Source organism: Mustela nigripes, chromosome 3 (genome assembly GCF_022355385.1).
Source record: "Mustela nigripes isolate SB6536 chromosome 3, MUSNIG.SB6536, whole genome shotgun sequence".
Lineage (NCBI taxonomy): Eukaryota > Metazoa > Chordata > Mammalia > Carnivora > Mustelidae > Mustela > Mustela nigripes.
Genome location: NC_081559.1, coordinates 76,495,597 through 76,513,687, shown reverse-complemented (window position 1 = coordinate 76,513,687; position 18,091 = coordinate 76,495,597). Strand labels below are relative to the sequence as shown.

The window sequence follows — 18,091 nt, the reverse complement described above, 5'->3', positions numbered from 1 at the left end:
CAGAAAGAAACAACTAAATGATATTGCCATCTAAAGCATTTACTCCTTTTTTCATTTTTTACAGGACGTTGATAAATGGTCTTTTGATGTATTTGCCTTAAATGAAGCAAGTGGAGAACACAGTCTGAAGTTTATGATTTATGAACTGTTTACCAGATATGATCTTATCAATCGTTTCAAGGTCAGAAACATGGAACAAAAATGAAGTGCTCTTAGAATTCGTTATCTGAATAAGAATGAAAATGCAGAACATCGAGTCATTAATCAATGCATTTTATAACATTTCTAGTGGAACAAGTTCACCACATGATGCAGCCATTATCCACGACTCACAGACATACATCCACACGGACATTGTGAGCCACTGTAGCCTCATTCCAACAAGACACCAACATCCCCCTGAATTACCCAGAGATCAAATCATGTCGTGATTACGAGCTATGTTTTTAACAAATATCATCTTCTGTGTTCCTAAAACATAGAATGAACCTTTCCTGGCAGCTTTTCTTAACCCGAGATGAAAGGGCTTCTAACTAATTTCATTTTAGAGCCATTTAAGCAGCAGATTTGATCCAGATTTCTGAGCACTCTGCAACCTATACCTTTCATCATTACCACTGGAATCATGGAATCTTAGATAGAAGGTACTGGGAGGTCATTTGTTTTAATCCCTTGTATTACAGATAGAAAAACTAGACATCACCAATTGTAATTGGGAATTTTACTCTTTTAAGAACTAGTCTTCTGTCTTGACTCTGGGAGATATAAACATTTAAAGGCAACAGTATGGGTAAGATTGTTATTTCATCTACCTTAGTTAAGTACCTGGGGGTTACAATCTTTCTTAGGATTGAAAGCTAGCAGGTTAATGAAATAGTTTTTCAAAACAGCCTACATGTAACCTCAAAAAACTACTGCCCACATCTGGCTCACGATTGTGTCCCATCCCAAACATTGTTGTGCTCATGTTGATTTAGTGCTACTGTTTTGGCCAAAATATAATCATGATTATTCCTTTTTGCAGATTCCTGTTTCTTGCCTAATTTCCTTTGCAGAAGGTTTAGAAGTTGGTTACAGCAAATACAAAAATCCTTATCACAATTTGATTCATGCAGCTGATGTCACTCAAACTGTGCATTACATAATGCTTCATACAGGTATCATGGTAAGAAAGTTTTTATAACTGAAGTTTGTTAATTCGGAACACCAAATTCCTTCCTCCTACATTGCCATTGCCCCTTCAATACCCACAGGAATATGATGTGATGATCTTTCGGATTTTTGAGGGTTAATGAATTACTCATAATATACATTTTCCAAAAAATATTTTAACTCCATGAAAAAATATACCCAGAGGCAAATGTAAATATATTGCAAATTTTCTGAAATTTGGACTCCCGGACATTTTTTGTTTATAATTTTTCCCTATAGGAATCAACCAAAAAGCAAAAACAAAAAGCGACCTACACAAAGTCTTGGGATTAAAGTTAATTACCGTGCTCTTCCCTCATGTTCTCCCAAACTGACTTCTGTGGATTTTTCTCTTTTACTTGCACTAATAATCACAATCAAATCCTAATAGGGACTTTGGAAATGATTTATGTGAATTTTTCCAAATTCTCCTTCCTCTTCTTTGCATCTAAATGAATCAATGAATAAATAAATAAGTGATTCAGCAATGCAATCCAGGACAACAACGAGTAGATGTTAGGAATTCTGACTCTGCCTGGAATTTCTGTAATGTCTCAGAGTTTGTAGTGACTCCCAGAAAGTGAAAAGAAAGAAGCAACTCTTTCTTCTAAAAATTCCACACTGAGATGGATTCAAAGGGAGACAGACCATAGGAGATGCCCAAATCTTGGTACCTTCTTGATTCCTGATGTGTCAGCCTCTGCTGAAGCAATGCCATAAATTGCATGTAAGTAGAATATTCCATCAAATCCCATAATATACATTGCCTATCTATTTTGACTTCAGAAGTCACATACCCATTCTATTGGGTCATTGACACTCAGGTCTATGTAACTAATACTCTTTGGGGCCCAGAGATCCTCAGTATCTCATCTGTCCACACCAGAGATTATTCCTAATCTGGTTCCATGCAAAGTCCCTAGAGCCACATTGTTGTCCCGAAGATCCTGAAAACTTAGAACAGTTACATGATTCTTCAACTTTATTATATATAGAAATTTTTCATATTAATTTTATTTTTCCCCAAGAAACTGTAGTGTGTTTTTCTCTACACAATCTATTCACTATGGTTCATCCAATACTGTCTCATATGATGATTGAAGAAATTGTTTGCTCCTCTTCTTCATCTTTCTTTGCCTCCAAAAATGTTGCACATCCATCAATGCCTTGGGCTCAGATCCCACTCCTAACCCATGTTTTGATTATCTGTTGCTCCAAAACAAACTGCTCCAAAACTTACTAGTTTAAAACAACAACTTATCAGTAGCTCTCCAAGGTCTTTAGTTAGGAGCGTCCCAACTAGCAGGTTCTCAGTTGTGGTGAATGATGGGCTTAAAATCAGCTAGCAACCATAGCTGAGGACATCATTGAACAAGATACCCATGGTGGTTCACTCACATAGCTGGAAGTTGGTAATGGCTAATGGCTGGGAGCTCAACTTCTAATAAAGGCTTCTATTTAATAAAGAATTTTCTTGGAATCTCACTGCCAATTCAACAGAAATCTGCATTCTACCACAAAATTACAACATAACCTGCTTTGGAGTTAAGTCCTATTTGGGGGAGGCAGAAATCTCAAAAACTTTTAATTGAGGAAGTAGCATGACCTCCTTGTGACCTTGTAGAAGGCTGAACTGTATGTGTTGTCAACATCAGACCCTGTGTTTTCCTGTAGTAGTTCATATATGTGGACATCACAGACTTATAGTATAAATGTACCCAGTGGCTGAGATCAAATGCAGTCATGGCTAAACTTCTTGGTCCTAGGTTGAAGCTTACTCACTCTTCTTTCCAGGAGTCTGATTTGACATGTAGAAAGAGGAAGTGGAAGGTAACAATAATCAGTAGAAAATCAAGCATGCAAAGACATGGCTTTAAGATATTATAAGCTTTTAGGAAGTAGTATAAGTAACCTTCCTTGTAATTGTTTCTAGCATGTGCACACACACACAGAGAAATTCTTTTAAAGTTCCTTTGCTTTAATAAGACTTCACTGTCACAGCTGTTTCTTGAGCTCTTTGCCTCCTGACAGCAGCAAATGCTGTTATCCTTGAAAAAGTCACTTCAGCATCTTCCTGGTTGGAGCTTCTTGCTGTTTGTTCTCTAAGGCCTTGGTCTTGAATCTGATAGTGAGATGGTTTTCATTTTAAGTGTGGCATGTCCTCTTTCCTGAGTTCTGTGGATTTGAAAAAAAAAAATTAGCTGAAAAAATGAAATATTTAAATGATTCTCTGAAATGGAAACTGAAGTGATTAAGTTTCTTCAGAACAAGATGGAATGGAAAAGTAATGCCTACTTCAGTATAATCAAATATCTACTTTAATTATTAAATTCATTGAGAAGATGTATACCATATTATGCTGGGAAGTAACCAAAATTTCATCATTTAAAAATATATTTCTGCTTAAGTAAATTTTTTTTTTCTATCAGTATAAAGGGAGCCAAATAAAAGTCTCTGATTTCAGCTTTAGAACCTCTCTTCTGAAGGTGACATTGAAGAGATGAAGGATGACGTAAATACAGAAATTCAAATCCACGGTGTGACTTTTCCCTTAGACTTGTGAGGAGGACCTGTTCCTGGATATAATAAGCCATTCCAACTTCTTTGGAAGATGGGAAATCTGGCCCAGCCTGGCATGACTCCTAGAAATTTGACATTAGTAAAGATCACGTAGTTCTTAACTTACCAATCATAAACAGAACTTCCATCTACTTTAGCAGGTTTCATTGGAGAAATTGTTTCTGATTAATTTATCCTTCAGCTACAATGTGTCAGTGGGCTCTTTACTCATCCATTAGTTTGGCCATTACAAAAATAGTCTAGTGGAAGACTGTCACTGTTATCTGAGATGCGGAAAATACATTTCAACTACAGGAAGTAATGAGAAACTTTATAATAGACGGTAAGAGGAAAGGCAAAATGAATTACGGATTTATTGCCTGCCTATGTTGCCAGCTTGATAGCTTTAGGGGAGTTATTTTAACAAGCTTTTCTTCAGATGAAAAAAGTAGCGGTAGGCGAGTATTAATTTTCACACAGATGAATATGTTGGTTCTTTGAAACAACAAAAATGTATTATAGAAATATTGATTTAGCTGAAACTCCTCGGATTTGATGTGGGGAAGACTGGGTCACTGGCTTTAGTTTTAGTTGATGCCCTGCCATTTCAGGATGGTCTTATCTGTGTAACATTTCTGGAGCACTCTGGGCAGCCCCAAACTGTCAGGTGACTAGCGCAGCCTGCCACCTGCAAAATGGTCTGAGGACTAGTTACTGAAGGGGTCTTGATGAAGCTATTGTCCTTCAGTTTGTTACTGTCACACAGGATACCCTCAGCCTGGGAGGAGACCCTGCAGAGGAGAGCTGATGCTAGTACACCCTCTGTCTGTCCCTCTCTGTCCTTTGGCAGTTAACTTGTAGCCCTGTGCCAAGGCAGCGGTTGTGTGTGGTAGCTCATTCTATTGGCTGAAGAGAAAATTGCTTCACCAAATGCCACCTCCAAGTGTCTCTCTGAATTTGAAATCTTCCAAGGGCCTTTGTAAGGGAACACTTGTGTCTAAGGGCTCCTGATTCTGTGTTCTAATATTAAGAGTAGAAGAAGGAACGATGCTATGAGGTCTGTTTGCTTTGGAAGTTGTAGTCCCCTGACCACACCCAGAATTAGCCTCCCATACTCTGGATTGACTCAGTTTTTCTCCCGTCTTTCTACAAAAAATATGCCACTATGTCTCTATTCTACCAACTATGTGGAAATACTATTCTTTTAAGTGGCTTCCCAGACAACAATGTTTGGAAGAGTAGAAAGTGTGTAGGCTTTAAAGGCAACCAGAAGTAGGTTTGAAACCTTGCTCTACCATGACCTAGATCACTCACCCACTTGGTTTTCTTGTCATTAATATGTGGCTAATAATACCACCATGTAGGATGACAATGAAGAGGCACAGATACCATATATGTAAAGCACCTAACCCAGTTCCTGAAACATAATAGGTATTAACACACATCCTAATATCAATAATGTCAATTTATTTTTATTATGTATTGTATTATTTTGTGTGTATTATGTATTAATATTATTATGACACTTTTTACTACTGGATAAGTTATAGCAAACTATGTCATCCTATTCAAAGTTAGAGAAAAAGGTGTCCAACCCTTTAATTTAGCTAAGAAAGTTGTTAATTATGCTGTTTTAGACACAACAGGAACTAATAGGTCAGTGTGATTTTCTGACCCAAAATCCTCCCAGCCTTAATATGCACATACACTTTCACTTTCTCTCTCTCACACATAAACATACACACACTGAATAATTCAGATGTGAAAACTTACATCACAAGTATTAAAGCTCTATTTAGAGCTTCTTTCTACCCATCAATATACCCAGTTAAACTCTTTAGAAATTCTGCCTCTAAAACCTGGGAAAAATGTATTCTGTGTATTGCCTCCTTCAAGTAATGAATGCTATAGTCATCCATAAAAGGAATATTGTGATCTCTGAAAGGAACAGAAACTTTGGAATCATATTTTGGGTTGAATTCCTGCTCTGCCATTTGATAGCTATGCAACCTTTGGCAGGTTGACTCAATTCTTTAAGATCCAGCTTTGTCACGTGCCAAGTAAAGATAAAAATATTTACCTCATAAGTGGAAAGTAGGATGGTTATACAAAAGAGACCATCTAGCTAAAATGTCCAACCAATGTTAATTCCTTTTCCTTTCTTTCTGATATCATTATAATAACTATTGATGGCAGTCAGTATCTCCCTATGATATAATTTGGGGACTGCTCATTTTAGAGTTAGTCTACCTGGGCATTTCTCTAGGCAAAATGCAAACTGTGGTTTAGATGAAACACAGTGTCTACACTGCTCACGACCCATCATTTTAACCCTTTATATCTGCCCATGAGAAACCAAAAGCACGTAGGTTATGTACTGACCACTGTGCTAGTTGGGAAGAGTGACGGGACTCAGCCTCATTCTCTGGCATATTCTCATGAATCACTTACAAAATCAATGAATATAAGCATTCACTTTCTGTGTTGGAATTCTCATTTGGCACCAATGTAAAATGAATGAACAACTAAGGAACTAAAAATCCACCCAAAATTCTACTTTCACTAATACAAAATAGGTGTGCTTTTAAATTAAGTGAGAGGGTTCAATATTTTATCATTTAAACTTAATTATTAGGGCCATAGTGTGGCAATAAATAAAAGGGATTCGTGGAGGAAGTACTATTTATGGGAAGCAGAGAATAATGAGACTAAAAACAGGAAATAAGTATAATCAATTTTAACGGCTAGGAAGATAATTTTAAATGCTTATGAGATAATCTATAATTAAAACCCATCTCTGCTGCCTTAATTTAATGTTTTTTATAATTGCAGCTTCATTTTCTATATTATTGTAGGTATTAAATATCACTTTTTTTAAATGACAGTTAAATCTGTTGATCAATAGGAAATACATAAGGGGCACCTGGGTGGCACAGTCTGTTAAATGTCCGACTCATGGTTTTGGCTCAGGTTGTGACCTCAGGGTCCTGGGATCAAGCCCTGCATTGGGCTCCACACTCAGTGAGGAGTCTGTTTAAGATTCTCTTCTCCTTCTGCCCCTCTACCCATAAATAAAAAAAGATCTTTAGAAAAATTAGGATATGGTTAAGAAAATTGGTGACCCGTTTCTTGGATCAATTTTTTTTAATTTAATTGTTTTTTGTTTTTTGGTTTTTTTTTTTTTTTTGGAGGAACGGAGATTTATTTAACACGGTGGGCTCAGACAGGGTTATTCTCCAAAGGTCTGAGCCGCGAGCACAAGCAGGGAGGGGGATTAACAGAGAGTTTCTGGGGGTACAAAGCCTGGTTTAACTTCAATTGCTTTCCATTTCATGGTGTTTAATTCCACAGTCTCACTGGGGACATTGGAGGCTCAGTCCCACTTCAGGCTATAATAGAGGCCATTCTTCCTTTTAATGACTCACAATTAAATGCACCCATAAACATAAAATAGCTAGTTATATCAACTCCCATTGGTCTGAAAATCATTTCTGCTTCAGTCATCCAGCTGTGAGACATTTATTCTTGAATTGCAATCACTAAAGATATGTTAGCTCACAATTATTTTCCAGACTCAATGCCTTCTACAGTGCTTTTAAGGTAGTAAGTTCAGCAAAATGACGTTTTTTCTGTATTTTACTATTATACAAGATTTGCAAAAGACACAGTGAATACATTAACTTAAAAACTTCTCTTACAATTCCACAGGGAATGATCATTAATTCTATTTTCATGGGAACTGTGGCTGAGAGGGTAAATAACTAATTTGCCTCATGGCCAACAAAGATTTAAAACCAGGATCGTCTGATTATCCATATTCTCTTTCCACAACTCCTTACTGCCTCCTCCGAATGCAAAACTCATGAAATTCAAGTCAGCAGACAAATATTAAATTCCTACTATGTGCCAATTACCAGACTGGTAATTGGTAGATTATGTGAAGAGGAGCAAAAATTTATAAGATCATGTCTTTGTCAATTATGAAATCCAATAGTTGTCACATCTCGTTTTGGACTCATGGATCTACAGTGGCTCCCTCCTACATCTTATACAAAATCCAGATTCATCGGCTCTAATCAAAGTACTCTATCAACTCTTCCCATAATCTGCACTCTCTTTCCATTCTCATTCCACTTGACTCTCCAACACAACTGTACTATGGGCAATTCGATTTCCATATCAGTCTCGACAGTATCATTCTGCATCTGCTCTTTCTATTTAGAATCTCTCTGTTTCTCCCATGGCATTAGGTGCAAAACTTTGTGCATCCTTCTTCCAAGATCACTGCCACCAGATAGACATTCTATCGGCCCTTCGATTGTATCTTTTTCTGTGACTGTTTATCAAGTATGCATGTAGTTTCTATTTTTCTGTTTTTTTGTACAATGTAATTGTTTCAAGTGTGTGGAATGAGACTACTAACGAATAAGCTCCTTGTCATGGGGATCCTTCATTCCCAGAATCAAGTTCCATCTACTTGCACCATTATCTAACAGAACTTTCTGTGATGATGGAAACACTGCATCGGCACTGTTCCATATGGTAACTACTTGCCACATGTGATTCCTGAGAAGTTGAAGTATGGCTTCTGTCCCCGGGGAAAGTGAACTTAATTTTACTTAATTTTATTTATTTTCAATTTAAGTAGTGGCCCATAGTTGTCATAATAGAGAGTGTAGTAAAACTGTTATGCAAAATTTCAGTGATGAATAAACTACCAAATTACCTAGTAAACTTGTAATAGCAGAGAAATTTTGTTAAGCCATCCACCTGATAACAGAAAGATCAATGTATATGAAGTGGGTGGTCTGGATTTTAAATGAAAACACTTGCTCTATCTTTTATTATTAGGTTTAATTGCACAGTCAGAATATATGTGTTATGCAGAGCAAATTTGGTAAATTCTTAGAAACTCTTATGAATCTTAATGTGAACTATATAAGCAAAGTTCAGTTTAATGAGCAAAGTGAATATTTTCAACTCTTAGGTGAAAAATTTTCTCATAGTAGGGTCTTCTACAAAAGTTGAGCTAAAGATATTTTAATGGTATATGGGCCCTAATGTCAAAAATTACTAAACTAGGAGTACCTGGGTGGCTCAGTGTGCTAAAGCCTCTGCCTTCAGCTCAGGTCATGATCCCAGGGTCCTGGGATCAAGCCCAGCATTGGTCTCTGTGCTCTGCAGGGAGCCTGCTTCCTCCTTTCTCTCTGCCTGCCTCTCTGCCTACTTGTGATCTCTGTCAAATAAATAAATAAAATCTTTTGAAAAAATGACTAAACTAAAAGAATTATTAAACTGTAACCGATTTCATGAGGGCCCAGATTCATAAATCTGTGAATTCAAAAATCCACACAGGGTTTACCTTTTAAATGATGGAAAAGTACTCCTTTTCTGATTGGCAAGGAACATTATAATGTCTGTATTTTGAACCTACAAGCCATGAAACAATCATTGACCTCATGAACCATCCATAATGCACAATCAACGCATGTGAGAAAGGAAGGAAAAATCGATTTAAAATCAATAAAAATAATTTAATGTATTTGTATGATTACTTATACTGACTGCACTGAAAATCTCTTTTGTAGAAATACAGCATGGCCTCTGCTTTGTAAATATGATAGTATCTTTTTTTAATTTACCAGCACTGGCTCACTGAACTGGAAATTTTAGCAATGGTCTTTGCTGCTGCCATTCATGATTACGAGCATACAGGAACCACAAACAACTTTCATATTCAGACAAGGTAAGTTACATAAAGCATGAACTTTTCTAACTTAAAACTTTATTTTTCTTCATATCTCTTATTTTTTAAGTTTTTTATTTTTTATAAACATATAATATATTTTTATCCCCAGGGGTAAAGGTCTGTGAATTGCCAGGTTTACACACTTCACAGCACTCACCAAAACACATACCCTCCCCGATGTCCATAACCCCACCCTTTCTCCCAACCCTCCTCCCCCCAGCAACCCTCAGTTTGTTTTGTGAGATTAAGAGTCACTTATGGTTTGTCTCCCTCCCAATCCCATCTTGTTTCATTTATTCTTCTCCTACCCCCTTAACCCCCCATGTTGCATCTCCACTTCCTCATATCAGGGAGATCATATGATAGTTGTCTTTCTCTGCTTGACTTATTTCGCTAAGAACGATACCCTCTAGTTCCATCCACGTCATCGCAAATGGCAAGATACCATATCTCTTATTTTTAATAAAATTTTTAAAAAACAGTGAAGATGTCTAGTAAGTAGTTTTAATGGATTTTAGCAAAATTCCTTAAGTTACAAACACTTTCTCAATTATTTATCAAGAAAACTGTATAAATATTTACTAACATATTTAGCAATTTAAATAATGTAAAAATGTGTCAGATAATTTCTCTCTGCCCAGAATTAATACTTTGAAGTATCACACAATTCAGACATCTGACTGACATGAATCTTGCAACATGTTATTTAAGGCATTAGCTTAGTATCATTATGTATGTGAAAGTAATAAAATTGTGCTTTTGAAAAAAATCAAAAAAACCTTATTTCCAGGTTAGTGTGAAGTGCTAAATTTAAAATAATTAGAAAATGAGGTTTTTAATGGTGCTAATAAATGACAGTTATTAGAATCAAATTTCCAGAGTGGAGATATACCTGTCTGCTAGGGCTATTATCACAAAATCACAGATTGGGGGGTTTAAATAACAGAATTTTTCTCACAGTTCTGAGGTCTAGAAATCCAAGAAGTGTCAGCAGGTTTGGTTTCTGCAGAGGCCTCTCTGCTTGGTTTAAATGGCCACCTTCTCACTGTCTTCACATGACCCTTTCTGTGTGGGTACAAATTCCTGGTATCTCTTCTTCTTCTTATAAGAACATCAGCCATATTGGATTAAGGCACACACTTATAACCTTATTTAAGTTTAATTACCTATTTAAAAGCCTTTTCTCCAAATACAGTCACATTCTAAGGTACAAGGGACTTCAACATGTGAATTTTAGGGAGACATAATTCATTTCATAACAGAAAGGTTCTCTCTGTTCTTTTTGGTTGCAGAGATCTCAGTGCCTGAGAGGCAAAATGTGTCTAGGACCCATTGTGATCCAACTTTCTATACATAGGTCCCTGACATCTCTCTAAGTCTTTCACTAGTCAGAGTTGCTTGAGATGGAGATGGAAGTTGAGAGACTGATATTGCTCTAGAATTACTGTAGAACCCTCCAGTCTTATTAAGGGAAAATTAATTTTTTTTCTTTTTTTTTAATTAATAGACTTTATTTCTTAGAGAAGTTTTAGATTTATAGAAAAACTGAACAGAAAGTACATATTTCCCATAAACTCTCTTTCCCCACCCCCACAGTTTCCCCTGTTGCTAACATCTTGCATCAGTATGGTACATTTGTTATAATGAACCACTACTGATACATTATTATTAACTGAAGCCCATAATACATATTAGAGTTTAGTTTTTGTGTTACACATTGTATGGATTTTGCAAATGTATAATGCCATGTATCCACCATTATGGTATCATACACAATAGTTTCACTACCCTAAAACCTCCTGTGCATCATCTATTCCTCCCTTCCTTCCACCCTCTTTCCCTCCCTCCCTTCCTTTCTCTGCCTTTACACCTGGTAACCACTGGTCTTGTTAATATCTTGTGGTTTTGACTTTTCTAAAATGTCATATAGTTGAAATACTGTGATATAAAGCCTTCTTAGACTGGTTTCTTTCACTTAATAATATGTATTTAATGTTCCTCAGTGTCTCTTCATGGCTTGATAGCTCTTTCAATTTCATTGGTGAACAATATTCCATATGCATGTGACACAGGAAGGCATTCTGTCTATTCCCAGAGCTTTTGAGATTGACAGACCATGAAGGGAAAAGGCAGACCTGGAGGTCTGTTCATGTGGAAGAGGATATTAATTACCTACACATTTGTAGAGTAGAGGCAGCTCTTCCATTTTTGTGTCAAACATCAAAGTGAAGGTAGACCATGCACATCATTTTTGTTTGTCAAAGACCCTTCTACATCCACTGAATCCACAATGAGTGAGATTTTAGTTAAACACAGCTCATTACTGAGCTGGGCCCCACAGTTTTAGCAATTGGAGAAGGAAGCAAGGGATTGGTTATCCATGAACACCTCTTGCTTTTTCTACTCTGAAAAGTGAAGGCCAAGGGCTAGCCTTCTCCAGCAGTGGTGTCGGGCCATCACTTCCAGCTTTCTCCTTACCGTCCGTTTACAACTGATGAAGGGTCCTAACTTACTTATGCTCTGGACTGCAGAAAAGGTGAAGGAAATGGAGAAAAAGGGAAGAGGTGGAAGAGGAGAAGGTAGAGTAAAGAAAGAGGAGAGGGAGAAAGAAGAATTCATTTTTCCCCCAATTTTACATTAAGAAACTGTAAATAAAGGGGAGAAAATGTCTGGTATTTTGTTTATTTTCTTGTAAATCGCCCACTGGGATCAATTTAAAGGATTAATTATGCAAGAATTTGAGAATTCTCTAAATGAACATGTTGTGGTGACCACAAACACAACAATATAATGTGCTTTTAAAACTCTAACACCTTTCCATTTTGTCCAAAAAAAAAATAAGATCTTATGTTAAAAGTATCAATAATTCTATTGTATTTTATATCATTCATTGTTACTTAGATTTAGAATGCTTTTCTAATATAGAAAACTATATACTGGATAATGCAAAATAAAAAATAATTTAGAACATAGTGCAATGCTAGATTTGAGTTCAATACAGACATTATAATTCATGAAATCCTTGAAAGTGTAAATAAATGGAGATAATTTCTTTTTTGTAAAAATACTGAGCTACATGTTACCATGGATACTGAATGTTGCTTAGAGTTTTGTTCTTTTCTTAGCAGTCAAAGACCATCTCAAACATTAAGATGGTGCTGTATTATCAGAATCTTACTGGATTTATGAGACAAAAGCATAGTAATTTGCTACAATTAAATCCAGTTCAAAGATATAGCTTTGCTTGCTGCTGAAAGTAAAGGACAGTGATACTTGGAGCCATGTCATGTAGTTACACTGCCCTGGCTAGATTTGAGGCCACCTGATACAAATGACATGTGATTTACATGTCAGTTTTTCCCATGATCTGCGTGAACTTCTGGAGATACTTGGGCAAGATATACTCAGTTCTCTCTTGAACAAGGTTTGCAGGTGTACTTTTCTGTATATTGAGTTATGATTATTGGTTAGAGAATTTTTAGGCCATCATTGGGATTAAAAGAAAACCTACTGTGGAATTATGTACCATTAGCTAACTACATATGTTTTTCTACTTTTATGATAGTTCTAGAAATAAAAGATGAAGTAATTGTTCTACCTCATAGGTCATTTTCCCTATGTTGGATTATAAAGCTTAGTTTATTTAGTAGATTATTAGATACAGATGTCAAATAGGTTCCTTGCAACCAAAACCAGGTTTCTTTAATTCTTTATTTTATTTATCCTTCCCTATTCATTGGTAAACATTCAGTGGTAATGTCAGTTCTGTAACCAGTACTACTGACTGAGAAGCCTAAAACAGTAAGTCTTAATGAGGCAGTTTTAGTGCTGATGAAGTATATGTCTGCCACAAGGAATGAAAAACGAAGAGTCTGGGCACGGCAGCAAGTGGAAACTAAGTTGCACAGGTTTTAACTTGACTTCCCTTTTGCTATTTTTGCTGCCTCCAATTTGGCAACGTACATGGGTGGATGTGTCATTTTAATACATTAAACATAGCGGTCCCGCTTCCATTCCACACTTGCAAAATGATCTGGCAATCTAAGAGGACAGAGGAAGAAGCCAGGGCTCCATGATACAGATCTGAGAATGCTTGAAATATTTCATACTTTATGCTAGACCACTATGTTCTACAATGCTGCTTGAAGTAGTTTGTTTGCTTAAATAATGTGAAAATATGGACAGGTGAAAAGCAAAAAAATTTCCTTGATGAGTTCATCACTCTAAAATATAATGTTTGTTATAAATTGGTGGTAAAACACACATTTCAGATTTTGGGTTTTTTTAAGGTTTTTTCAGTTAATTTAATGCTGTAGGATCTAAATATTCAAGTTTAATCACAACATTATGAGGGAGAAAAAACTAAAATCATAATAGATCAAATTATTTTCATCATTCCCTCTACCCTCCATCCAAACCAATTTTAGTCTAAGGACATAGAAAATAGTTGGTAATCAACTATCTGGAATGGGTTGATTCATCAGCAGAGGGTTCGATTCATTCAATGTTTGAATGAGGATACCAGGTAATTTTTTTTCTCTGGCATATCTAGATTATTTTACAAGTGTCTGAATTACAAATTGTAAGGAAAAGACATAAGTATATTCAAACTACGATAATTAAAAGGAAACTAAGATAATTAAAAGCAAACTATGACCAAACTGGTGAATTAAGGAAATCATCATATCATCATGCTAAAGAAGAAAAACATGAAATTATATCAAAATAGAGAAAAGGCATTTGACAAAATCCAACACCATTCATGATAAAAATGCTCAGCAAACTAGGAATAAAAGAGACCTTTCTCAACTTGATAAAGGAGATCTACAAAAAACCTGATGACTAACCTCACACTTAACAGTGAGAAACTTGAAGCTTTCCCAGTAAGGTCAGGAACAAGGCATGGATATTTCTCTCACTGCCTTTTTAAAACTATGGTCATAGTGGAAGTCCTAGTTAATGCAGTAAGGCAAGGACAGGAGACAGAAAGCATAAAGATTGGGAAAGAAAGCATAAAACTGTCTTTGTTCACAAGTTACATTATAGTCTAAATAGAAAATTCAAAGGAATTGACCCCAAAGCTCCTAGAACTGATAAACAATTATAGCAAGTTTGCAGAATATAAGGTTAACATGCAAAATTTGGCCACTTTCCTACATACCAGTAGTGAAAAGTGGAATTTTAAATTAAAATCACAGTATCACTTACAATAGCATAAAAAATTAAAATACTCAGGTATAAATCTAACAAATATGTATAAGATGTATATCAGGAAAACTACAAAAATTTGATGACAGATTCAAAGAACTAAATCAATGGAGGGATATTCCATGTTCATGGTAGGAAGACTCAGTATTGTCAAGATGTCAGTCCTTCTCCACTTGGTCTATAGATTCAAAGCAATCCCAATGAAACTCGAGCAAAGTAGTTTGTGAATGTTGACAAGCAAATTTAAAGTTTATATGGAAAGGCAAAAGACCCAGAATAGCCAACACATTACTGAAAGAGAAGAACAGAGTTGGAGAATTGATACTATCTAACTTCAAGACTTGCTGTAAAGCTATAGTAGTCAAGATGGTGTGGTATTGGTCAAAGAATAAACAAATAGATCAATGGAACAGAAGAAAGATCCAAGAAATAGACACACATAAAAAGTAGTTTTACCTTTTACCTGATCTTTGATGAAGGAGCAAAGGCAATGCAATAGGCCAAACACAGTCTAGCCTCTTTAGCAAATGGATCTGAAACTAATGAACATGCAAAAAAATAAATCTAGGCATAGACCTTATTCTCCTCACAAAAACTAACTCAAAATGGATAGACCTAAATGTAAAAATGCAAAACTATGAAACTCCTAGAAGTCAACATAAGAAAAAACCTAGATGATCTTGAATGGGACAATGCCTTTTTAGTGTTTAGATACAACACTAAATCAAAATTCACAAGAACTAATTGGTAAGCTGGACTTCATTAAAGTTAGAAACTTATACTCTGTAAAAGACAATATCAAGGTAATTAGACCATCCACAAGGTGGGGAGAAATATTTGCAAAAGATCTATCTGATAAGGGATGTTGTGCAAAATACACAAAAAAACTCTTTAAACTCTACAATAATAAATGGCCCAACTTAAAACTGTGTTTCAACAGACACCTCACCAAAGAAGAGATACAGATGGAAAATCATATGAAAAGGTGTTCCACATTATATGTCATAAGGGAAATGAAAATTTAAACAATGAGATATCACTACACCTCTATTATAATGGCTAAAATCTAGAAGACTGACGACACCAGCTATTGGTGAGGATATGTGGCCACTGGACTTCTCATGCACTATAGTGGGAAAGCAAAATGGTACAGCCACTTAGGAAGCCATTTCTGGCAGTTTGTTAGAAAATGAAACATATTCTTACCATACAGTCCAGCAATCACACTCCTTAGTATGTACTGAAAGGAGCTGAAAAATTATGTCTATACAAAAACCTGAACATGGATATTTGTAGCAGCTTTATTAATAAGGAAGCAATTGAGAAATCCTTGGGTAAGTGAAAGGTTAACTTGTGATAGACCTAGACAATGGACTATTACTTGGTGTTCAAAAGAGTTTAGTTATCAAGCCATGAAAAGACATGGAGGAATCTTACATGCATATTACTAAGTATAAGAAGCCAGTCTGAAAGGGTTACATACTATATGATTTTAAATATATTATATTCTTCAGCAGCCAAAACTATGGAGAAAAGTAAAAAGATCAGTGGCTACCAGGGGTTATGGGCTTGGGAAGGATGAACAGACTAAGCACAGAGGATTTCTATGGCAGTGAAACTACTCAGAGCAATGTCATAATGGTGGATGCATGTCATTGTACATTTGTCCAAAGACCCAGGGTGTACAACACCAAGAGTGAATCCTAATGTAAACTGTGGATTTGGGGTGACAATGACGTTCAATGTAGACCTATAAATTATAACCAGTGTACTACTCTGGTGTGGGAAATTGATAATGAGGAGGTGGTTTTACATATCTACGGTGAGGGGGTATATGGCAAAGCTCTATACCTTCTGCTCAATTTTGCTGTGAACCTACAACTGCTCTAAAAAAAAAAGTCTATTTTTTTAAAGCTATTGCATGGTTTAAAAAAAGAAACTAAGTACTTCCATAAATATAGGTGTTTGATTATAGAATTCTTATTGATGAGATATCTTGTGACTTGAGTATATTTAGCAAATGCTCATGAAATCTAAAATAAATCCTCTTCTGGACATTTTGTTTTTAATTCTTAGGTCAGATGTTGCCCTTTTGTATAATGATCGCTCTGTCCTTGAGAATCACCATGTGAGTGCAGCTTATCGACTTATGCAAGAAGAAGAAATGAATGTTTTGATAAATTTGTCCAAAGATGACTGGAGGTGAGTTTCAAAGGAAGCCCAGATGAAATTTAATTTCAAGAAAAACTTAAATTATGCAATTTAAAATGACGAAATTCATATTACAAAAGTTCCCCTTGACTGGATGACTGTGAAAAGGACTAGAACCTACAAGATGTTGTTCAGGAGCTAGGCTCTGCTGATTGGAGTTGAGCTATTTTCCAGGGTAATTCCACATCTGTATACATCATGGCCAGTCCACAACACTGCATACCACACAACAGGTAGTTTAGGATACATAATGATGTACTTTCTGTAATGAAGCTCCATTTAATTATACCAATATGTGGTCCTAAATAAATTCAAAATCTTAATGTAATATGGATTTCTTCATATATTACTTTTCTATATATGGAGTTTAGCTTTATATATATATTTTTAAGATTTTATTTATTTATTTGACAGAGATCACAAGCAGGCAGAGAGAGGAGGAAGCAGGCTCCCTGCTGAGCAGAGAGCCCAATGCGGGGCTGGATCCCAGGACCCTGGGAGTATGAATTTCTGATTAACATAGAAATTATTAGTGCAAATATGTCTGCATATGCCTACTAGTCAATGAGACCTACTTATACTTTCTTAAAAAAAAAAAAAAAAAGCCTTTAACAAAGGCTTTAACAAAGATTTTGTTGAAAGTTAGTTGATGGGCCAAAAAGCTTCCCACTCAAATATCAGAGGGGTAAAATGGTGACTAACATAACACATTAAAAATAAATAAATAAATAAAGGTTAAAAAAATGAAGTGCCTTGGGATCAAGAATTGCCTCAAAATATGGGGCGCCTGGGTGGCTCAGTCGGTTAAGCGCTGCCTGTGGCTCAGGTCATCATCCCAGGCTCCTGGGATTGAGCCCGCATCGGGCTCCCTGCTCAGTGGAGAGCCTATGCTTCTCCCTCTCCCTCTGCTGCTCTGCCTACTTGTGTTCTCTCTCTCTCTCTCTGTGTCAAATAAATCTTTAAAAAAAAAAAAAAAAAAAAAGAACTGCCTCAAAATAAATGAGTGGATAAATGAATAAAGGTTAATTCAGGATTTAAAACAAGCCCGAATTTCTGATAGGTACTTTTCCAAATACTCAAGCTTTCTGGTTTTTCAAAGACATTTTGAAGCTGTGTAAAAAATACAGGCTCACAGGGGCACATGAGTGGCTCAGTGGGTTAAAAATACGGGCT

The 18,091-nt window shown here is 36.0% G+C and overlaps 1 protein-coding gene across 2 annotated transcripts in view; it reads left to right on the top strand.

Annotated features, from left to right (window-relative positions):
* Positions 1-18,091, top strand: part of PDE1A (phosphodiesterase 1A) — a 351,047-nt gene that overhangs the window by 289,055 nt on the left and 43,901 nt on the right. For both annotated transcript variants that reach the window (XM_059394291.1, XM_059394292.1), the window contains 4 exons: positions 65-181; positions 1,025-1,165; positions 9,396-9,496; positions 16,784-16,909. In XM_059394291.1, coding sequence (XP_059250274.1) covers positions 65-181; positions 1,025-1,165; positions 9,396-9,496; positions 16,784-16,909 — 485 coding nt within the window. The remainder of the gene's footprint in view (positions 1-64; positions 182-1,024; positions 1,166-9,395; positions 9,497-16,783; positions 16,910-18,091) is intronic.